The sequence below is a fragment of the Cercospora beticola genome, chromosome 2, assembly GCF_033473495.1.
Source record: "Cercospora beticola chromosome 2, complete sequence".
In the NCBI taxonomy this organism is placed as follows: domain Eukaryota; kingdom Fungi; phylum Ascomycota; class Dothideomycetes; order Mycosphaerellales; family Mycosphaerellaceae; genus Cercospora; species Cercospora beticola.
The window spans coordinates 3,329,169-3,350,874 of NC_088936.1; the positions used below are offsets into that span (position 1 = coordinate 3,329,169).

Below are 21,706 nucleotides of genomic sequence, written 5' to 3' on the forward strand. Positions count from 1 at the left end.
GACGTCAAGTTGGATTCGATTAATTCTGGTCGACACTTTCACGTGCTGAGGCTGTTGCTGCGATTCCACGCGTCTGTCCGTCGCAGACCGACGAAACAGCACAGAACATGGCGCGGCCGGGAATCAGCGACCTGACGGGCGACAATGCCCTTGCCCAAATCGCGCGCGACAACTGGCTGTCGTCTGCTGCAGCGCCCAAAGTGCAGCCGGCCACCATCGATGAGCTCTGGAAGCTTGTCGAAGACGACCAATTTTCGACTTTCTCCCTCTTGCTTCTCGAACAATTGCAAGCACTCGAGCGCTACCTCTGGCCTGGGTACAGCGAGAATGCTTCCAACCATCACGTCCTTCTCATCGCCTTGCTCGTCAACACCAAACGATCCGAAAACCTGCCCACATGGTCCCTCTTCGCAAACACGCCCGATGAGTTTGCAGATTTCTTCCGACGAGTGCTGCACCTGAGCGTCGACGCCAGCCTTGCTACCTCTCTACGCGACCATCTTCTCGCATTCATCGTGGGTGCATACCAGAGTCTGGACAGTGGAGTCGTGCGCAAAGAATGCGCTCCCTTGGTATCGATTGGGATATGGCACAATTTGCATAGCGATGCGGTGAGGGACAAGTTGATCTCGAAAAGCACACAGTTACAAAAGGCATGGCGGGCGTCAGGGAAGAAATTCGACAACGCAGATGCAGCAGGTCAAGCCAGGCTGCGATTCGAGAGGAGTTGGCTATATCTGCTCGTGCTGAGCCTTTTCGACAAGTTGTATGCTACAACCAAAAAGAGTGAAGATGTGGCATATTGCGAACGCTTCCTGGAGTTGCTGTGTGATTTGCAGAGTCAGCTGCCTACACGACGGTACGTGAACACTTTGCTGCAGGATCTGAACCTTCTGCCAGCAATCACACTCTCGCCGCTGTATCAACAAGAATCGCGGATACGGGACTTCTATGAATTGCTTCTCCACTACACTCACTTTCCTATCGACGATCACACCGGACGACAGCTTAGCAGCCGGGAATACGAGGAGACTCAGAATGCTAGCATATCAAAACTGCAAAAGGTTGGCATGAAGTTACAACCCGAGAAGCTCAAGATTTTGATCTTGAACAACTATGGTGCGCTCGGACGACGCGAAGAGCTGGAAGGTTACCTCAAAGATCTCACGGATGACGAGCTGCTACAGCTGTGTCAGGAGATGGGCCTGCGAACCAGAGAATACCCAGAGTCTACACAACTCGTACAGGATCGACCGTTCCTTGTCGAGGTTCTGGTCGCTATAATCGAGCGGAAACCGTACTACACAGAGCGCATGCGGAAGCTGCAGATCCTGCCAACAGAAGATGCGTTATACAAAAATGCTCGACTCCCTGCTCATGAGCATGCTGTAAATCAGCCTCTAGCGATACCGAAGCTCAATCTGCAATACCTAACGATTGGAGACTTTTTGTGGAGGTCTTTCACACTTTACCGATATGAAGCTTTTTACAGCCTGCGCAAGCATTTAGAAGATACTATCAAGAGACTGCAACCTCGGAGAGGCGGAGGCATCGTCCGGTTTGACGGTTTCTCGCGAATGGCGATACCAATCCCGAAGCCTGCAATCATCGAAACAGTCCCTGCTCGCGTAGGCGAGACTGTGCCGGCCGAGGTCAAGTCGGAAGTCATTCTTGATGTCAGCAGATTGCAGCCAGGGCTGCGAAGAGAGTGGGAAAGCTTACGCCCAGATGACACTGTCTATTTGTTGGCACTGAATCCTGAAGATGGTGCGCACAAACTCACCAACGGCGCTGCCGAGAAGCAATCGATCGCCGAGAAGTTCGGCTTGAAGACTGTCAGATGTGCAGAAGTAATCAGTGTGCTTGATGAGAACAGCAGAGTGCTCAAGCAGAATCAGGACAACCAGGGCTTCTCGGACGATGGACCACGACCGAGACAGCGTAGGCTGTTACTTCGACTTGACGCCGCGTCGTACAAAGCAGACAAAGATCGAGAAGCCAGTGGCAAGCCAGATGTCTACGAGAGCATCAATCTGATTGTACGAAGACGGGCGAGAGAAAACAATTTTCGCCCTGTGCTCGACAGCATCAAGCAATTGGCTACCTCCGATGCTCCAGTTCCATCATGGTTTGAAGAGGTCTTCTTGGGGATCGGTGATCCCGCTTCTGCGACATACAAGCGACTACCCAGCAAGCTTCAAAGTGTCGACTATCGAGACACATTTCTAGATTGGCAGCATCTGATCGAGTCCCTGCCTGGCAAAACCGTCGAACCAGATCCAAAGCTGGATGCCGTTCCAAGGCCGCCATATGTGCTAGAGAACACTGAATCTGCCCCGGCGCCTCCTCCCGCGAAGGGCAAGAAGAGAAGACGAGATCAGCCCGATGGCCCGGATCCTGCACCATCCGCGGAGACGTTCAGAGTGTCGACGTACGAGCCACCCAACGCTGGCCCATATCCAGAAGATGCGCCCAAGTTGAATCATGTTCGCTTCACGCCGACCCAGGTAGAAGCGGTGACCGCTGGTACTCAGCCTGGCTTGACACTCATTGTTGGGCCTCCAGGAACTGGAAAGACTGATGTCGCGACCCAGGTCATTAGTAACATCTATCACAATTTCCCACAGCAGCGCACACTTCTCATCGCCCATTCCAATCAAGCACTCAATCAGCTCTTCCAAAAGATTGTGGCATTGGATATCGACGAGCGACACCTGCTGCGTCTCGGCCATGGAGAGGAGGAATTAACCACAGAGGCCAGCTTCAGCAAAGCCGGTCGTATTGAGTCTTTTCTTGAACGAGGTGCACGCTACCTTGCTGATGTACAGAGACTTGCCATAAGTATAGAAGCTCCTGGTGCTCACGGCAGCACTTGCGAAACGGCGGAATATTTCGACCATGTCTGGGTCCAGCCACGCTGGAAACGTTACTGGGACAGCATCGATTCCGCCGATACTACATCCGAACAGATCATCGCCACGTTCCCCTTCCACGCGTTCTTCGCCGATGCACCGCAACCTCTGTTCCTTCCTGACGCAACACGGGAGCAGCTCGTGGACACTGCAAAGGGCTGCGAGAGGCATATTAACCGCATCTTTTCTGAGCTTGCTGACATCCGGCCATTCGAAATTCTACGAGCACAACGTGACAAGAGCAATTATCTGCTTGTCAAGGAGGCACGCATCATCGCCATGACATCGACGCATGCCGCTATTCGCCGCCAAGAAATCGCGCAGCTCGGATTCAAATACGACAACGTGATTATGGAAGAAGCCGCACAAATCACAGAGATCGAAAATTTCGTCCCATTCGTGCTCCAAAAGCCGCGATTGCAGGACGGCAAGACACCCGAGAACCCACTCCAACGTGTCGTGCTCGTCGGCGACCACCTGCAAAACTCGCCTGTCATCCAGGACATTGCTCTCAAGAGCTACGCCAACCTCGAGCAATCTCTATTCCAACGCCTGGTCCGTCTCGGGGTCCCACATATCGTCCTCGACGCACAAGGCCGTAGTCGTCCTTCGCTTGCAGATCTATACAAATGGCGATACCCCTCACTCACCAACCTCCCCTTCACCTCTACGGCTCCTGAGTTCGTCGCCGCCAACGCAGGCTTCCGGTACGAATATCAATTCATCGATGTTCCAGACTACAAAGGTGCTGGCGAGACCGAGCCTTCTCCTGCCTTCATCCAAAACCTGGGTGAAGCTGAATATGCTGTCGCATTGTATCAGTACATGCGTCTGCTTGGGTATCCTGCAGAGAAGATCTCTATCTTGACAGCTTATGCCGGGCAGAGAGCGCTGATAAAAGACGTCTTGAAGCACCGATGCGAGAAGAATCGGCTGTTTGGACTGCCAGGCTGGGTCGGCACAGTCGACAAGTACCAAGGAGAGCAGAATGATTATATCATCCTATCGCTCACAAGGACGAGATCTCCTGGATATCTGCGCGATCTACGAAGACTTACTGTCGCGCTCTCGAGAGCGAGATTGGGTCTGTATATTCTTGGCAGGAGAGAGGTGTTTGAGTCGTCTCTTGAGTTACGAGAGGCTTTTGGGGCTTTCTTCGAGAGATCAAACAAGCTGACGCTTGTCACTGGCGAATTGTTCCCAACCGATCGCAAAGTCGACGAGAAAGTGCAAGGTGAGGGAAAGGTGGTGGAGATGGTTAACGTGGAACATCTTGGCCAGTATGTATTTGATATGACGAATGCGAAGGTGAAAGCTCTGAAGGAGGGGAAAGGAGAATTGCCGCCGCCTGCAGTTGGGGAGAAGGGGAGAGTTGAAGAGGGAGAGGAAGACGAGGTTGAGGATGAGGACGATGGGGCGTTGGAAAATGAGGAGGAACTTGGGGATGTGGAAGTATAGCGTTGTATGTTTGTACAAGGTTGTTGATGTGCTCATATCGAGGAATATGGATTGTTCCTCCAACCTGATGAGGATTTGTATAGAATACGTCGAAGCAGAGCGAAACGATAGCTCTCAGATCAGAAGACCAAGTGGTCCAACGCTCTGCACCATGCAGATTTTACCACTTTCGTTGCTGACCCCTTTCCTCCTTGTGGTGTTGCGAGAAGGACGATTGACATGGAGGAGAGATCAGACGATGCCCACCTCGTAAGATCCGAGGGTTGGGATCAAATCCACAGGCAGAGATGAAGAGCGAAGTAGACGTGTAGAAACGAAGTCCGCAAGGGACTGAAGTAAGAGATGAGCATGCATTTATTATTGTCTCTCGAAGCTAACCAGCGGAGTAGATGCTCATTGCCGTCATGATTTCTCACATGTAAAGCTACCGAGCAGTTTGAGGACCACCGGCAAGGTTTCAAATGAACGTCATGTGTCAGTCAGTAAGTCATATCGATCTTGGCGCTGTCCGCGGCCTTCCTTTCCTTTCCGTTTCCTGCGTATCTCCCTGCAAATCCCTTCAAGGTGCTGACGGCGGCCAACCATTCCTCGTCATGGCCTCCACCTGTTTCTCGCACGCCGTCAGGTCGTCCAACTGGCTTTGCGTCGGTGATGAGCGTTGGATCTGGTCCAAGCTCTTTGCCTGATTCGACTCTCTCTGTAGCGTCCACACGTATGATTTGCCCCCCTTTCCGTTGTCCTTGGCAGTGCGCGAAACGACAACATAGAGACCATCGTAGCGAAAACCCCTCTCGTACGTGATTGGGAAAGGAGCGGATTCACGTTTCGGCCCACCACGCATGACACGAATTTCTTTCTTGTTTTCGTAGGATTTCTGGAAACATTTGGAGATCGATTTCATGTGTTTGAATTCGCCAGCAGAAACTGCCCGGTCCCCTTCTCCTCCGTCACTGAGCTGGTCATTGTCTGAAAGGTCCGCCGTTCTCCTACCGCGCTTGTCGCCAGATTGAGGTGCGGAGGACTTGACCTTGCCAGTCTTTCCATCTGGAGTTGCGATCTTTGCTCCGGAGAGTATGTTTGTGGTTTTCCTGGTCGAAGTGTCTTGAGCTCCGCCCTCGTCCTCAGATTCGGTCGCAGGAGCTGGTTTCTTCTTCGTAGCCTTGGATGTCTTTCTGCCCTTTCTCTTCGTAGCCCGGGACCTATCTTTGCCTCCTCCAGCGTCGGAAAACTTGATCGTGTCACCGTGATCCTTGATGTGCCAAGTTGTGATTGTGTCGCCGGAAATGGCAATGGCGAAAATGCCCTGTGCCTCGTCGCCATGCCAGAAACTTTTTATCTTGCCGTGTAGCCCATGAACTAAGGCGCTGACTCTTGTTGGAAGCCAAGTGCCAAGGGAAACGTCGGCTGTGGTGACTGGTAGATGGCCCTGGCCAAACTGCTCGGGGTTCGCGCCGTTCGGATAGTTTGGACGGGGCTCGTCCTTTGCCGTATCTTTATCTTTCACAACACCACGATAGACGCCACCATGACCCCAGAGTCGATCCGTGGCCCTTGGTATCCAGAGATTCTGTTTCTGGCTCGACGTGAACGGCGTGCCACCATTACCCGCAGCGGTGGAGCCCTGCTGGCCACCATTCTGACCAGTCTGCGCTCCTTGACCTTGTTCGACGTCACTGTCGTCCCGCTCATCTTCGCTGCCGCCGTCACTCGAGCCACTGTTGTCCGAAGTAGCGCTCGGAGGAGCCTGAGGCTGAGTGCCGATGTTGGCCACGAGTGATTGGCAGTTACGAACCTTCTCCTTCGTTACAGACTGTGCCCAATCGATCGTCTTGATGTCCGATACTGATCCGAGGAGAGCCCACAGGTCGAATTCTTTCGTGATACGAGTCAAGTGCTGACTCGGCTCAGTCATTCCAAGTTCCTCCTCTGTGAGCAAGTTGGTTTGTACCCACTCAAGACCTGCGCTCAGCGTGTCTACCAGTCCGACGAGACCGTCGACTGCCTCGCCCTCTTCGACAAGAGCGTTCACGACATCGTCTCGTAAGCACTTGAGGTAGTCGATTTGCTTGGAAGGAGAAGCATTGGTCTCCGGTGTGGGAAAAATAGGCGAACTCATACTGGCTAGACTTCTGTAAGCCGTTCTCTGTCTGCTGCCAAAATGTTGCACTGGGCTCGTGGCTCATTTAAGTAGCTCACGCTGTGTTTGCTACTTTTCACGGTCAGCTGTTTGTCAAGCGACGCCAAAGGTTTCGTGCAGAAGCGCAGGATTTGATCTCAACGTAGGTGTCACGCAGACTACTGCCTCATGTATGTTTGCAGAACCTTTGTTGTGTAGACTTCCTTGACAATCCTGATCAAAGTCACTGGCCAAAGCAAACAACGTGTGATGAGCCGCACTCTGTATGCACAAGTGAGATTATACTTGCCGGGCTTCGAAATGTTCGAATTAAGTAAGAAGCTGATGTGTCAAGTGCTTGCGCTGAATAGCGCAACCTATTCGAGGTAGGAGCACCAGGAGCACTTCATGTGAGCAAAGAACGCAATTACAGCATATGTAGCTCGAGTACGACTCCGATATTGTCTCCGAGACCCGCAGGTGGCGCGTCAGTGTGAGAGTACACCAGCATGAGAAGCGCACATCGACAGGACCAACCAGTCATTGAGGCTTCAACGTCAGCGTGTAAAGCTCTTTGTACATATTGTCCGCCGAGACTCATGCGTGTGGGGTTCGTATCACAGACTAGTCACTCACTGGGCTAGCCATGGAGCACCGCCGTTGTTAGAAGCCAGATAGTCCCATAACTTGCACTGGCCAGAAACGGTACTTATATCAACCGTAAAGAGAGGAGCGCGTCTTCTGAGAATCTGTCGAAGAGCTAAGGATGAAGTAACGTGCTTCCTGCAGTACCGGGATATGGAACAGATCTACTCCGTTGCAACAACTTGTTGGCCGGGCTTGACGGCAACGTGTTATGAGCCGAGGCTGAGACCACAGAGAAGGACGAGTGAACTCGATGTGATAGTTGTTGATTCAGTTTCCCGTCCGATGCGCGAAGGCCAGCATCCAAAGAGGGAGCATGCTGGAAGGAGGTAGCAAGCGAACTTCGAAGCAGCAATTGCGGTCAATGCCAAGGCCACGCTAGACCAGGAACAAGTCAGCGGATAAAGTAGAGAACTCCCGCACCGGAGATACAGACGTCAAACACATACCCTACGTCCGATGCTTGTTCGTTCGCCCATCAGCATTGCCGGGGGGACAGCGTTGCGAGCTTGTTTGCAACGACAAGATGGCCTTTAGGAAGGATAGGGCAACCGCAGGACGACAAGGACAATGTTCCACATGTGAAGCCGAGGCACACTTCACGAGAATCTCACACTCGGATCTAATATAAAACATCGACCATCGATACATATATACTACTGAAGAATTGATAGCAAAGCCATCAAGAACTCCAAAGCTCAACCATTATGTCTCAAGACCCCGAACCCAACGCCGTCCAAATCACCCACCCTCACCCCAACATAACCCTCATTACCCTCTCCCGCCCACACAGACGCAACGCAGTAAACGCCCCGACAGCCGACAAACTCTTCGCGGCATTCCAAGCCTTCGAAAATGACCCCGACCAAAAAATCGCAATCCTCACAGGCGATAACGGCCACCAGCAGCCCGCCTTCTGCGCAGGCTACGACCTCCACACCGTAAAACCATCCAACTCCGTCCCTTTGACCTCCGCCAAAACAGGTCAAACCCTCAACAGCCTTGGTCCCATGGGCCCCTCTCGTATGCTCCTGTCCAAACCACTCATAGCCGCAATCTCCGGCCCAGCAGTAGCAGGCGGTTTCGAACTCTCCCTCCTGGCCGACATGCGCGTCATAGCACCAAACGCCTTCTTTGGAGTCTTCTGTCGCCGCTGGGGAGTCCCACTCCTCGATGGCGGAACCGTACGACTTCAGCGTCTGATTGGTCTTTCCAGAGCATTAGATCTGACATTGACCGGAAGGCCGGTGTATGCCGAAGAAGCGATGCAAATCGGACTTGCAAATCGATTAGCACCTGAAGGAACAGATGTCGTGGAAGAAGCCGTCAAATTGGCAGAGTCGTTGTTGAAATTCCCGCAGTTGTGTATGAATCTGGACCGCAAATCAGCTTACTTTGCTGCGTACGATTCGGGAAGTCTGAACGATGCATTGAAATATGAATACGAGAATGGTATCGAAGCAGTTAGAGCGGAGGGTGCGGCAGGTGCAAAGAGATTCAGTGAGGGGAGTGGAAGGCATGGAAGCTTCAAATTGTAGACTGTCGTTAACCAATGATGGCGATGAAACGCCACTCTGATGTATTATTTCCCAAACCTCGCTATGCTTGTAGGTCACCAAAAAATATTGCTCCTCGAGCGCTCCTTCCCGATGCGCACATACCGACAGTTCCCACATGCTTGACATTCACTTCTTGACATTCCGGTCATGCAATGCTGCTCTTCCATCCCTAACGCCACGAAAGAAGATTCACCCGACCCGTGTGTACTGGTTGCGCTCCAATGCGAGAGATCAACGAACGATGCTACGCTCATGACCTTAATATATTGACCTTACTCCTGCTCCTTTGCCAACTGTCGTTGGTCCACGATCCATTCCATGACACTCTCGTAGCACAATACATATTGTCGCAAGGTTTGCACCATGCTGAGTCTCTGGTGACGGAAATCTTCGACCGTCCTCTCGACCAGGTCGACATCATCACGCGACAGCCAGGAGTCATCGAGATCCTTAGTGGTTGGCTGATACTGCGAAGCAAAGAAATCGCCTTTACTATCGCCATTCCGCTCAGTCTGCTTCTTCGCTGATGTTGTTGAGTCGACCTCCATCGGCGTATGCTCCCTCGAGTTGCTGCTGATGCGCTGACGCTTCAGCATGTCAATCACACTGTCGACAGTACAGAATGTGCCTGTCCTGCCGCAGCCAGCTGAGCAGTGCACTAGAATCGGCCGATCACTATCTTCAGGCTGACTAGCCCGTACCTTATTCGTCGCACGGACGACGGCATTCGTCTGTTCAACCAAGCCCAGTAGATGCGCCGGATGTGCAGGAGCTCCAAAATCGGGCCACGAGGAGTACTGGAGTTGGGTGATCTCACGCATTGGTTCAAACGGATAGCGGTCATGGCTGATCGTAAATTTCCTCACGATCACGTATGGCTGTTCTCCACCTGCGTTCTTTACTTCCTTGTTGTCGATTGTGGCGAGCGGTACACCGGGATTTTGTGACTTCGTCGAATTACGTTTCACAGTGGACGGTCTTTTCTGATGTGCTTTGTGTATCCTGGACGGTTCCAGCGATGCTCGCTTTTCAGACAGGAAGTCAAGGTGTATTGATCCGTATTGCCTCTGGTCCCAGTAGTTATGCGCCTTGACTTGGGCGCCTTCTTTCTCGGCAGTGAGCATGACCACGACACGCACGTCTTGCTGCCAAACTACGTTCCAAAAATCGTTGAACGTAGCAGGAATCGGTGCTTGCGTTGAAATATACCTCTTGTTGCTCCAAGCCGCTTTGATGTGACTTGCATTGAAGTAGTCGCAACCATGATTCGGAACCCCTTGAAGGCGTACTCGCGAGTGTTCAAATGGCCAAATATTGTTGTAACGATTCTTGTTGCCCTTCTCCAGTCCAGCAATTTGAACCGCGCCTGAAGCGTCGACATTTGTCGGCGTACCGAAAGACACCTTGCCAGAGAGCGCGTCTTCCATCCGCTTCTTTTCCCTGCGCTCAATCTGCTCAAAACGATTAGCCACACGCTTGCCTTTGTCATTCTTCTGGGCGGCGGTTTTGATCCACTCTGGATACTCCTCTTCTGCAGAACTCGTCTCTTGTGAGGGGTGTTTCAGTTCTATCTGTCCAACCCCCCCTATCAGATCCATGTTTTGTCTGATGTTGCCAAAGAACGGATTCGCTGGCTTGTCAGTCGATGGCATAGGACAGCCACCGACAACCGGAGCCACCTCTGGACCATCGCCATCAACGCCCTGCGAGCCATTGGACTGACTCTGGAGGCCACTGTCGACATATTGAGGGAAGCGTTTGGAGAATTCATGGAAGCCACCTTTGATGATGTAGAGGGTTCCATTGTAACCTTCGCCGCGGAATTTCTTGATGGTGTTGAGACATATGGTGGCGTCCTTCGTTACGGCGGAGCTGCCATCGTAGACAACGATATAGCTGCTCTTTCTCCAGTTCTCAAATTTCGCGCGTTGTTCCTCGTCTTTGAAAGTGTCTGCAAGTTTCTGTACATTGAAAGAAGGTCTTTTCAATAATGTCGTGGGTATGCACAGACTGAGCGCAGAATTGATGTGAGAGTTGGCGTATTGTGTTTGGACGCGCAGGTCTAGAAGGAGAATGTCTTCGTTTCTCGTGTTGAGCAAGTTCACGACATGCTGCGGAGTGGCGAAAACGGTCGCGTCAGTATCCGTCGTGACCGGGAGCGTCTCGGAGCGGTTCTTCTGAGCCTGATAGGACGCTGCCAAGTTGTCCAGCGGAAGCTGTAAGCGGAAACTTTGGCCGTCATCAGATTTGGGCGAATCTAGTTTGCCATTGGACATGTCCTTTTGAAAGTCATCGAAGGTCGGAGGCGACGCGCGTCTCTTGCTGATGTTCTGCGAGCCGGGTGAGTGTGACCGCTTGGGTGAGCGAGACAATATGGTAGACTGGTCCAAGACTGAGCGGTGTGAAGGCTGTTGGGCTGATATGTCTTTTGGGTCGCTGTGCTGCGGGGACGACTTTGCTGGGGCCGGTGCCCACGCTTTGCTGTTGACGCTCGGACGCGAGACAAGAGCCGGTCTTGCAGTGCCCAGGCCAGAGAGTGTAAAACCAGAGGTGCTTTCTGCTGATTTCTTGAATGAGGCGTACTGTTCATCTTGATCGAGTGGCACGACAGCCGGTGACAGGCCTGCGGTGCTCCTTATGCTAGACGAAGGCGGCGAGAAGAGGTTTTTCGATGCAGTAAGATACGAATTGTCTTCGGCCTGGAAGGCAAAGTAGTTCGGGCTCGGAGTGCTCGGCGCATTCCTTTGCTGAGGACTTGTTATGCGCGGCGCCATGTCGGTCGAGGCGGGCGTGGCGGTGAACCGATGCTGCTGTGTATTCGAGAGTCGCTGCGGGTGGTGTAGAGGCGACGGAGCGCTTTGGGTCATGCTGGTGGGCGGCGGCACGACGGGTCGATGCGTTCTGCGATGTCGAGAGGTCGAGGGAGTCGCTCAAGTGGGTCGCGGGTGGATTGCACGCGACCAACTAGCAGCCAAGATGAGCGGCATGAGGAGCGCAGAGAGGCATTGTTTTCAGGGTGCGCGGACGAAGGGTCGAGGAAGATGGCAACACTCGCCGTACCACGTACGCTTGGTCTGCCGCAGTCGTGATGATGAAGGTAAAAGCGGGTGCGTGTGCGACAGTGACGTCACGCAGGCGAGCGTCGGAGGGAGGGAGGGAGGGAGGCGGCGGCGACGATTCGAGTGGAGGGGAGGTGATGCTGCGGTGGGCGAGACCGCGAGCGAGTGCTGACTTGTTCGAGCGCTGGCACGGCTGGATGGGAAGCAGAAGCGTGCGATTGCAAATGCAGCAAGAGCCAGCCCGTCCGTAAGTTTAGACCCTGCAGTGACGAGGCCAAGATTTCTACCTTCCGCCACTTCACGTCGCCTCCCCATTGCTCTCCGCCCATAACTCCCACTACTGTCGAGCGGACTTGTTTCCGGATATTTCGTCTCCTCCACCTCCATGGCTCATACAATCAGACCTTCACATCTTTGCGGCGAACACTGCAAAACTGTCAATGACAACATAACTCCACACGCGAGTACGTGCTCATAAACCGGAGTCGAAGGCCTAGAACGACGGCCCGCAACTCTACTCGACCATTACTCATCAGCCCAGTCGCACTTTTGCATCGCACCGCTGTAACTGGGGCATGTGCAGACCTTCCTCCAGCCCATAGTGTTCGGTGCCTACTACGCGTGCGAGTTTCCCCCTAACAAGTTGTTCCTTTGTAGTACTCTCACCTCGATGCCTCGACGCAACGGCGAGCTGGAGACTGAGGAATGTGAACCAGATCCTGTGCGAGCTCGCCCTGACACGAGATCTACACCTCGCGCGCGCCCTATCCCGCACACATGTTTCAAGTGGTCGAACTAGACATCCGCCATCCGATATCTAGGATCTGCAGCACCAAGTGTACAATGAAAGAAGATCTTCGTCGTTGCAGAAAAGACTGGACCCCCAGTGCGAGTCCTCACAGATGATCTACGAGAATGTGGACCCCACCAACACACCGAGAGCTCACGTCTTGTCAATTACTGCCAGCACAGTTCATGATAAATGCTGTCAGCTTGTGACCAACACGAGATCGCCATTGTGGCTTCTGCTTATTACCGGATCATACTATATGCTTGGTCCATTAGGACACACGAGAGTTCTGATGGCGCAGAAACACAAAACTTCGGCCGCCAGTTCATGGACCCTATTTCGCTGCCATGACCTGATTCGGAACGGCCGGACGATGCTCCGTCTGCCCTGCGTTTGTCTGCAGCTTGCAACGTCTTGTACCGAGACCAAGGTCTTAGATCATGTCCCGTCCATTGACCAGACGAGGCAGCGATCAACCACATGGAACGGAACCGTCCTTTGCTCGCCGCCGGGTCCCAGTCATTAGCAGCCATTAGCGATCTTCACACTTGATGTCGGAAGCGAGAGACTGCGCACCCGGACCCTGTCGCATGTTCAGGTCATGCCATATTTGCAACAGATCTGGAAAGGCTCATCAGGTATACAGTGCAGTGGATCACGTCTTCCTTGGAATGCGACTGGCCAAACAGCGACAAAAGTGTCGCCTATGCAATATCTGATGATCTGATATATCAACGACAAGTCGCTATGACTAATACCAGCAGACAGACACGGCAACCCAGCGATTCATGCTACGACAACTACCATGCTGCAGCGACGACTCAGCAATTTGGCCAGTCAGCACACTGTGGCTACCATGAGGCTATTGCATCATTGTCCCGACCAATAGCCGTCTTCCACTGGAATCCTCTTGACTACAACGGGGAGCATGTATCCATGGAGGAGCAAAGTTTCGTGTCGAGGACTACACCTCACCTCTTGCTTTGTGCAAGGTCCACAGCCGAGTATCAATTATGGGTAGCCTGTTAATTGAGCTAACTGATTCTCCAAATTTTGACCGAAAACATATAACGCCGGAACACCATGCCCATGTACCAGGATTCACGCTCATCGCAACTTCCTCGCCGCTGGCCCGGTTCGCCCAGTTCCAGCGCCATGAACAAACCTACCATGCAGTGTACCCACCATCCACAATCTCCGAGGCACCAGTTTTGAACGATGAAGCATCGGACAACAAGTACAACACGGCTCCCGTGTATTCAGAACTTTCTGACAAGCGTTTCAGCATGTTTTGGTCCTCCCATTGTGCTTTGAGATGTGGCTCGTCCGCGAAGTTTTTCAAAACCATCTATGCCACAGCTGTTAACAAAGGTCTCCTCGGCGTTCTGATGATCTTACCGGTGTGACAATGTTCCCAGGGCAAAGACTGTTCACTCGAATCGGCTTTCCATCAACAATCTGCGACCACTCCGCCGCGAGGCTCCTTGCTAGTTGGTCGACAGCTGCTTTCGATGCATTGTAGACACTACACAGCAGCCCTCTATTGGCCACCCGTGCGCTCATGGATGCAATCAGGACGATGCTGCCGGGCGTTCTGTACTTGATCATCTGTCTTGCACAGGCTCGGGCAGAGTAAAACACGCCTTTAAAGTTGATGTCCATGACCTGTGAAGAGAGGATTCCTGGTCAGCGACAGGCCCTGCGAACGAAAGCCAATGCGCATTGGTCTCGACTCACGCGATCGACTTGCTCGGGAGGATAATCAAGAGCAGGCTTAACGAAGTTGACACCAGCTCCTGCGATGAGACCATGGATGCCATTGTGCTTGTCCGCGATCTGGGCAAAGACGGCTTCTTGCTCCTCGTAATTTCGTGTATCGAGTCGGATGTGGGTAAGAGAGCCGGTCTTAGAATCTGCAACTCGAGCTTGGGTGTGCAGCCATTCGACTGAGGGCTCTTTCTGGTAGTCGAGGCAATACACTGCATTTCGTTCTCAGGAGCTGAATCTGCTTCGCGATCGATATTGCTTACCATGAGCGCCTAGCTTGGCAAGAAACTCCGCATTGCAGAGCGTCAGACCACCGCCTCCACCTGTCGCGGCGATGATTCTGTCCGAGATCTGTAAAGTTACCATATCAGTGTTTTGGCTCCAATATGTGGCGGAGGATATCACGAACGTCGAATTGTGGTGGCAGCTGATACTTGCTTGCACCTGTCTTGGCTGTCCAGGGAGACTGCACGCTCGAAGTTGCGATGCTAGTTGCATTGGAGTTGCTTCCTGTTGACGAGAATGTTCTCCAAACAGGTCCGATATATGAAGTCTTGATGGTCTGGTGGCAAGTGTTCACGATGCTCGAGCTAGTCAAGCATAAAGGTGGCTGAACCACTCGGCGGCCCAACCGTAGCCAGGTTGTGCGGAATGTGGAGTGCATGCTTTCGGGTCTGTGAGATTGAAGTTGACCTTTTCAGTGCCTCTTGTTTCCGTCTTGTCCTTGATCAACCAAGAGAATTGTGAAGTCGACACAAGTTTTGGTGCGAGAGTTCTGGCCCTGCTGATGTCTTTTTTGGAGACTATGTGCGCTGTTGCTGTCGTTGATCACACGCCCAGATGTGACCGGAACCTGCGGCAAGTTGCACTCGTACTGAACGCAACCTGATAAACGGAGGGGCTGTCATCAAGAGGTCGCCGATGCAAAAGTCGATTTCCAGCATATGTAAACAGCAGGAAGTGCTGAAGCTCTTTCGTTTCTCAGGTGAAGAAGAAGGAAAGAGAGACTTGGTGACTTGAACAAGTGAAACCAACGAAGCAAGGCGTCGTGGCCGGACCCCGCCCACCAAGACCTTTGCTTGTAGGATTCGTTCAGGTACCAGAAGCTTTCGTTTGCCTCGTGCAACGTTCGTGACGAAGTCAGATGCGGAGTCGGGTAAGTGCTGACTGGTTTGACGGGCTGCTACTACCTACCTTACTGTGCTGACTTGAGCTCCTCACAGATATCGCTGGACAAGTAGCAGCTTCAAAGGAGGATACCAGATCCCATTGCATACCGTGCCTATGCCTGAGACGAGGTCTCTACTGAACGCTGATATGGCGAAGCCCATTCCCAGTAGGCAAGCCAGATCAGACTTCAAGAAAATACGTCGCACACGTTGACCATGTTCGCTTCCGGATCCACGGCTGGTAATCTCACGACAATGCCAGTGCAGAACAATGCTTTTCCTCAGTGCACTTTTGATGTTGCTCGAAAGTCACAAGAAGAGCTTGGTGCTGCGATTCGTCGTGGCCAGCAGCGTCGCGTTGTCGAAAATGCGAACAACGCCTCTCACCATTGCCTGATACTCCTCCCAGGACAAGTCAGAAGAGGATTCCAGAGCAGCAGCATAGCTATATCCAATGCGGGTCGCGAGCGACGCGTGGCCGGACATGGCGAAGGAAGCGAAGGCCCGGGTTGCCGGATAAGGAAGACAACTCTGCTGTAGGTCCTCTTTCACGACCGTTTCCATGAATGTCCTGGTCGACGAGGTTCGACATTTTCGTGAGACCTGAAGGAGGAAACCGACGTGTCGAGCATTTGACGCGTCCCTAGCGTGCAGGGATGTCAAACGGCGATAATCCGGAGTGATCTCATTGACAGGTAACAGGCCCACGTTCACGCTCGTCAATATATACGGGGAAGGAAATGGTTTCCACTAAACGTATCTCTTTGCTGTTGCTGCTGCTGCTGCTGCTGCTGCTGCTTCGCTGCTTCGCTGAATCTACTTTAACCATGACAGCCGCAGCGTCCGCAACGGCGGACATACCGGCAGCCGAGAAAGCCCTCAATGGCCACGACTCCATCTTCTCGAATGCCAAAGTCACATCGACAGTCGGACTCCTACAAAATGCGGTTCTCCCATCTTTCGGACTTCACGGCGGATTGAGTGTCATTGCGTATGGCATCGCTCGAAGCACGGATCGCGTCGAAATTAAAGATTACTTATGGCCAAGTGGAATGGTGATCAATGCATGGTGGACTGCTGTTGGAAGGCATTCACTTGCCGGCCCTCGCGCACCTGCACTGGAAATACTCAAGAGACTGAGCTATTCGCAGAAACTCCTTCTCGGAGCGGTCACAGCATGGGGAGCTCGTCTTTTCTATCGCATTGTCAAGCGTAGCGTCTCACGAGGCAAGGACGATGTTCGATACGAGAACGTCAAGCAACAATCCGGATTCTGGAATAAAGCATCGCTCCTCTTCGCACTCGAAGCTGCGTTTCAAACCGCGATCTCGCTTCCGTTCACTCTACCTTTCCGCGCAGACTCTGTGACCGGCTTCGCTGGTGCACCTGCAGAATGGGCGCAAACAATCCGATTGACAGCGGCTGGAATTTTCACTGCGGGACTTGCGTTGGAGACACTTGCAGACTGGCAACTCGATTCGCATAAGAACAGGGAAATTAAAGAGAAGCAAGAAGGAAAACAACAAAGCGATCTGCTACGCTCCGGGGTGTGGTCGATAGTTCGACACCCCAACTACTTCGGCGATTCCCTTGTCCATCTCGCTTTCCCGCTCTGGAACTATGGTTCTCAGCTCTTCACCTGGCCACAATTACTCGGACCCGCGGCGAACTACTTCTTCTTAAGATGGATTGGCGGTGATCGCGAGAACGAGGCATCGCAAGCGGAGCGTTACTCCAAGGAGTCCAAGTCGAAGCATGCTCAATTTGAGCTCTATCAGCTACAGAAGCATTCTTTCTGGCCTTCATTGTTTGAGGTCGCGAACCCTTGGACGTGGATCGTCTCGGGCATTGGCGCGGCAGGTGCTGGTGCAGCCTACTTTTATGAGTCTCGTATCGCTGCTGCTGTTACGGCTGTCAACCCGGCCAGCCTGACTCTTGGTGAGACCGTCGCCGGCTTGCAATGAATTTGTGCCGATAGCAGATATGTAGAATATAAAATGTAGACTTAGACCTTCTTCATTCAAGGACGCTACAACTTGTTACCCATGTTGATATGCACAGCCTTGATCTGGCTGTATGCCTCTAATCCTGCCTCTCCGAGCTCTCGTCCGATACCCGACTGCTTGACTCCTCCGAATGGGATACGAGGGTCGGAGTCCTGGCTACTGTTGATCCAAACCATTCCAGCTTCGATTTCTGCAGCCACCCTATGCGCACGCTCGATATTTTGTGTGAAGACTGCTGCACCAAGTCCGTAAGTCGTGTCATTCGCTTTGCGAAGCGCGTCTGCCTCGTCTTTGAAACTTGCGATCGCAACAACAGGACCAAAGATTTCTTCGCGATCTGCATCGTTGTTAGCGGACGTTTGAAATCAGTGCTCAGTGGCAATGGCGACTCACAGATCTTCATATCATCCTTCACATTGGTGAAAACTGTCGGCGCAATATAGAATCCCTTACCCTTCTCTTGTTGCAGCGATTCTCCACCAGTTACAACACTTGCGCCCTCCTCTTTGCCAAGCTTGATATAGCTGAGAATCTTCTCATATTGCTGCTTGGAAACCTGCGGACCTTGATACGTGGACTCATCCCACTGATCGCCAACTTTGCTAACTTGTTTCACCTCCGCGACGAATTTCTTCACAAATTCATCGTAAATGCTCTCCTCGACTAGGATCCGTGATGTCGATGTGCAAATTTGTCCTTGGTTCGACATGATACCGAGATGTGACCACTTGACAGCTTGTTCGAGATCGGCGTCTGAGAACACCAACAGAGGTGATTTGCCGCCAGTCTCGAGAGTGATATTCTTGAGCGTAGCAGATGCCATCTTCATAATCTGTCGTCCCGTGTTCGTGCTTCCAGTAAAAGAGACTTTGTCAACGAGAGGATGTGACACAAGTGTTGCTCCGGCGTCAGCTCCATAGCCGCTGATCAAATTAACGACGCCAGGTGGGAAGCCAGCTTCGCGAATGAGCTGCCCAAGGACGAGAACACTAAGTGGTGTGAATTCGGAGGATTTCAGCACAACCGTATTGCCGCAGGCGAGCGCAGGACCTAGCTTCCAGCCTGCAGTCGCAAGAGGGTAGTTCCAAGGAACGACCATACCAACGACTCCGATTGGTTGTCGAAGGGTGTAGGCAAGCTTTTGAGGTGTTGTGCTGATCGTCTGGCCGAACGTCTTGTCCGCCCATCCAGCGTAGTAGCGAAGGGTCAGGGCGACTTCAGCAACATCGCCGCTGACAGCATCATTGTATGTCTTACCTATCTGCCATGAGCCAAGTGGTAGAGATTCCAAGTGTTTAATGACTTACCATTATCCCAAGCCTCAATGGTGGCCAAAAGCTCCTTATTCTGTTCAACCAGATCCGCAAGCTTAAGCATCAATTGACCTCGATCAGTTGGCGGTAGTAGCTTCCAGGAAGGGTCCTTGAGAGCCTTGTACGCTGCTTGAACTGCGTCTTCGACATCTTGCTCCCCAGCAGCTTGAACAGTGGCAATCTCTTGCTCGGTTGCAGGATCTATCGTGGTGATAGTCTTGCCACTCTTAGCTTGCACGAATTCGTTGTTGATGAAGAGACCAGTGGGCTGACTGTATGTGCGACCATTGGGAGCTGAGAGCTCGATACTTTGAGCTTGAGCTGCCATGTTGCCAAATTTCCGGTGCTGCAATGGTTGTATACTCCTTTGGAAACTTGTTTGTCGTGGAATGTGTACAAGACAGCTTCGAAGTACTGAAGTTGATGGAGGTAAGCTGTAGCAGCTTTGAGCTACTCGGGCGAGTCTTATCGCCCGCATCGAATCGCTTGCCTCGTTTTGATGGCAGCATCTGACTGAAGTGTTGACGGTGGAGCCGAGTGCAGGCCAAACCCCGCGAAGGTGGAACGTCGGCTGCACCTGCCACTTTCGGCGATACTTTCCGATTCGCATGAGCTTCGAGATTGTGCCACGGGCTGTCTATGTGCTCAAAATGCCATCAGCCATGTTTTCTGCTCACGGCATATTTCTACCCAGCTCGTCATCAGAGATCCCGCTGGATCATGTTCAGACGAAGCCTCTGCGTCCAGATCGAGCTGACTCTTCTCTCGCCTCGCCCAAACAGCCCGTAAGAGATTTCTGGCCTGCTCATAGGAATGAAATTCAGTCATCGATGCTGCTTTCTCCAACCAGTTCGTCAACCGATCACGCCGTTCACGCGTTTCAGCTTCGCATCCTGCGAGAAATGCAGGCCATGGAGTTCCCGGTCCTTCCCATGTTTTGCTCGACAATGCTTGATCGAAGGCGTCGAGGGCGGCGATCACGTCGTCGACATGGCTTTGAAGTATCCACGGATTGACATTGCGTATGCGTCTGTAGAAAAGAATTACCAAGCCGGAGTTCAGGGCGTTGTGCATGGCACTATTTGCTGCCCACTGCTCGCCCTTGCATATCGGTTCGAATTGAGCTGCGAATGAACAGATCATGTCTTCTAACCTTGCTGAAATGTAGCAATACGCGTTAGCATGTGTCAGAGGGTAGACTACTTGAGTGGAGTTTGGATGCATAATATGTTCAGCGATAGTCTGTGCCACCCTTGAAGGAAAACGGGTTGAACTCACCAGCACGTCGTTGCAACAGTCGAGAGATCTTATCATTCGCAGCGCCATTGGCCTTCACAGAATCCATCTTATTTGCCAGACGAGTCGTCTGTGACACGAGGCTGAGCCACGTCTCAGAGACGCCAAAGATCTGATCGTACATCGTCGCCGAATTCGTTCGAGAGTCTTCCAGATGTATGTCTCGAAGTGATAGCTCTGGCTCTTTCGTCTGCGAAAGATCCAGGTCGCTATCCTCAGGTCGTAGCTCGAGGCGGAGGAAGTCGTCCAAGCGACTTCCAGCACCGCTTTCCTGAGTAGAATTCTGTGGCGGGATGGTTCCAACCACGAATTGCAGACTCTGTGGTGTTGTACCTTCGCCGTACTCGTGAAGTACGTATGTACTTTCGCCTATGATGCGGTACCATGCATACCTGCATACCACCAAGTCAGTAAGCGTTGAATCGGTTAGTGCATCGGGAAATGAGCTTGTGGCCTACATGTGATGAAGCAAACGGCATTTGCGCGATATCGTACGCTTAGCTAACCCGCGATATCTCATAAGGCGCTCGCAGTCGATGAGGTAACAGCGAGCATCCTCCGAGGTACCAGCAATGACCTTGTTTGTTAGCAGGATCGGGGAAAAGGACAGTGAATGCACTTACCGCCAAGGCTAAAAGACTGAAAACTGCGCTCATTTGATCTTTGTACTTCGCCTTCGCCGGACCGTTAAATTCATGCTGAAGTGAATGCTGGAGGTGAGATTTCGCCTCTCGTGTGCAGAAACCTGCAATCTCCGACCAGTATCCCGAGTCTCTGTTGGACTGCCAATCGAACGAAGGTAGTTTGGACAGGTGGTATGCAGAGATGGCCAGAATCCCAAACAAGTTAGATTTCTTTGCGGAGCTGACAGGAGTATCTAAGTAGCTCAGATGCGCGAGTGTATTGATGGCTTCGGGTAGCAACGTGACATACCAAGGCGATTTGTACGTGGTCGGCAAGCTGCACCTTCGTCTTATTACGTTGTTTCTGAAGTGCTTGAGTAGCTGCTGTGCTTCGCTCAATACTATTGTCTCGTCCATGGCTTCCCAATTCGACACTTTGGCGGCTGCAACATTCGGCCCCGTCCAATCATTGTGAAGAGGCAGCATGAATGTATTCAGCTCATTGCCATTGGCCGTGTCTCGATCGGGGAAGATCATGTTCGTGTTGTTGTTCAAGTCCAGCATTGGGTCAAAAAGATCATTGTCGAGGAACATACCATTCGAGCCAAACCCAAACAGATCTGCCCACTGCAAGCTATCATCGAGCCCAGTAAGAGAGTCAATAGTGAGTGGAGTGTCCAGAACTGGGGACACGGCAGCTTGTTGAGCTTCTGTGGTCGTTTCTTCTATCGTACTGAGAGGTCCTTGGGCCTTAGCAAAATTCAGGACAGCGAATGGCCCCACTACAAGGTCTTCATTACTTATGCCGTTTTTGAGTTTACTCTTTTGATCAAGTTCAGAAAGACTGGCGTCTATTGAGGTATCTTGAAAGGAGAGAGCCATGCTGTCATTCATTCGTTGTCGATCGTCGTCTGTGATGCTGTCAGAACAGTTCTCTCGCCATCAAGGAGGAATCTATACCTGTGTAAAGGTGCCTTCGTGTGGCAAGGCTAA

At 52.2% G+C, this 21,706-nt stretch overlaps 8 protein-coding genes across 8 annotated transcripts; 3 read left to right on the forward strand and 5 right to left on the reverse strand.

The window, feature by feature from the left end:
* Positions 1-107: 107 nt before the first annotated feature.
* Positions 108-4,370, forward strand: RHO25_003228 (uncharacterized protein; the record flags this gene model as incomplete). The annotated part of the gene is made up of 1 exon (XM_023598738.2): positions 108-4,370. The coding sequence occupies one exon, from the start codon at positions 108-110 to the stop codon at positions 4,368-4,370; it is 4,263 nt and encodes a 1,420-aa protein (XP_023455294.1).
* A 559-nt stretch (positions 4,371-4,929) lies between these two features.
* RHO25_003229 (uncharacterized protein) lies at positions 4,930-6,486 on the reverse strand (the record flags this gene model as incomplete). The annotated part of the gene is made up of 1 exon (XM_023598739.1): positions 4,930-6,486. One exon carries the CDS (start codon positions 6,484-6,486, stop codon positions 4,930-4,932), a length of 1,557 nt encoding a protein of 518 aa, XP_023455293.1.
* Positions 6,487-7,838: 1,352 nt separating this feature from the next.
* On the forward strand, positions 7,839-8,669 carry RHO25_003230 (uncharacterized protein; the record flags this gene model as incomplete). The annotated part of the gene is made up of 1 exon (XM_023598740.2): positions 7,839-8,669. One exon carries the CDS (start codon positions 7,839-7,841, stop codon positions 8,667-8,669), a length of 831 nt encoding a protein of 276 aa, XP_023455298.1.
* A 293-nt stretch (positions 8,670-8,962) lies between these two features.
* RHO25_003231 (uncharacterized protein) lies at positions 8,963-11,557 on the reverse strand (the record flags this gene model as incomplete). Its single annotated transcript, XM_023598741.1, has 1 exon — positions 8,963-11,557. One exon carries the CDS (start codon positions 11,555-11,557, stop codon positions 8,963-8,965), a length of 2,595 nt encoding a protein of 864 aa, XP_023455297.1.
* Positions 11,558-13,704: 2,147 nt separating this feature from the next.
* On the reverse strand, positions 13,705-14,970 carry RHO25_003232 (uncharacterized protein; the record flags this gene model as incomplete). The annotated part of the gene is made up of 5 exons (XM_023598742.2): positions 13,705-13,887; positions 13,938-14,204; positions 14,277-14,518; positions 14,570-14,657; positions 14,716-14,970. 5 exons carry the CDS (start codon positions 14,968-14,970, stop codon positions 13,705-13,707), a joined length of 1,035 nt encoding a protein of 344 aa, XP_023455821.2.
* A 1,332-nt stretch (positions 14,971-16,302) lies between these two features.
* Positions 16,303-17,439, forward strand: RHO25_003233 (uncharacterized protein; the record flags this gene model as incomplete). The annotated part of the gene is made up of 1 exon (XM_023598743.2): positions 16,303-17,439. One exon carries the CDS (start codon positions 16,303-16,305, stop codon positions 17,437-17,439), a length of 1,137 nt encoding a protein of 378 aa, XP_023455822.1.
* Positions 17,440-17,504: 65 nt separating this feature from the next.
* RHO25_003234 (uncharacterized protein) lies at positions 17,505-19,404 on the reverse strand (the record flags this gene model as incomplete). Its single annotated transcript, XM_023598744.2, has 3 exons — positions 17,505-17,818; positions 17,875-18,738; positions 18,789-19,404. 3 exons carry the CDS (start codon positions 19,402-19,404, stop codon positions 17,505-17,507), a joined length of 1,794 nt encoding a protein of 597 aa, XP_023455823.1.
* Positions 19,405-19,439: 35 nt separating this feature from the next.
* On the reverse strand, positions 19,440-21,595 carry RHO25_003235 (uncharacterized protein; the record flags this gene model as incomplete). The annotated part of the gene is made up of 4 exons (XM_023598745.2): positions 19,440-19,951; positions 20,073-20,482; positions 20,549-20,667; positions 20,714-21,595. 4 exons carry the CDS (start codon positions 21,593-21,595, stop codon positions 19,440-19,442), a joined length of 1,923 nt encoding a protein of 640 aa, XP_023455460.2.
* Between the last annotated feature and the right edge of the window lie 111 nt (positions 21,596-21,706).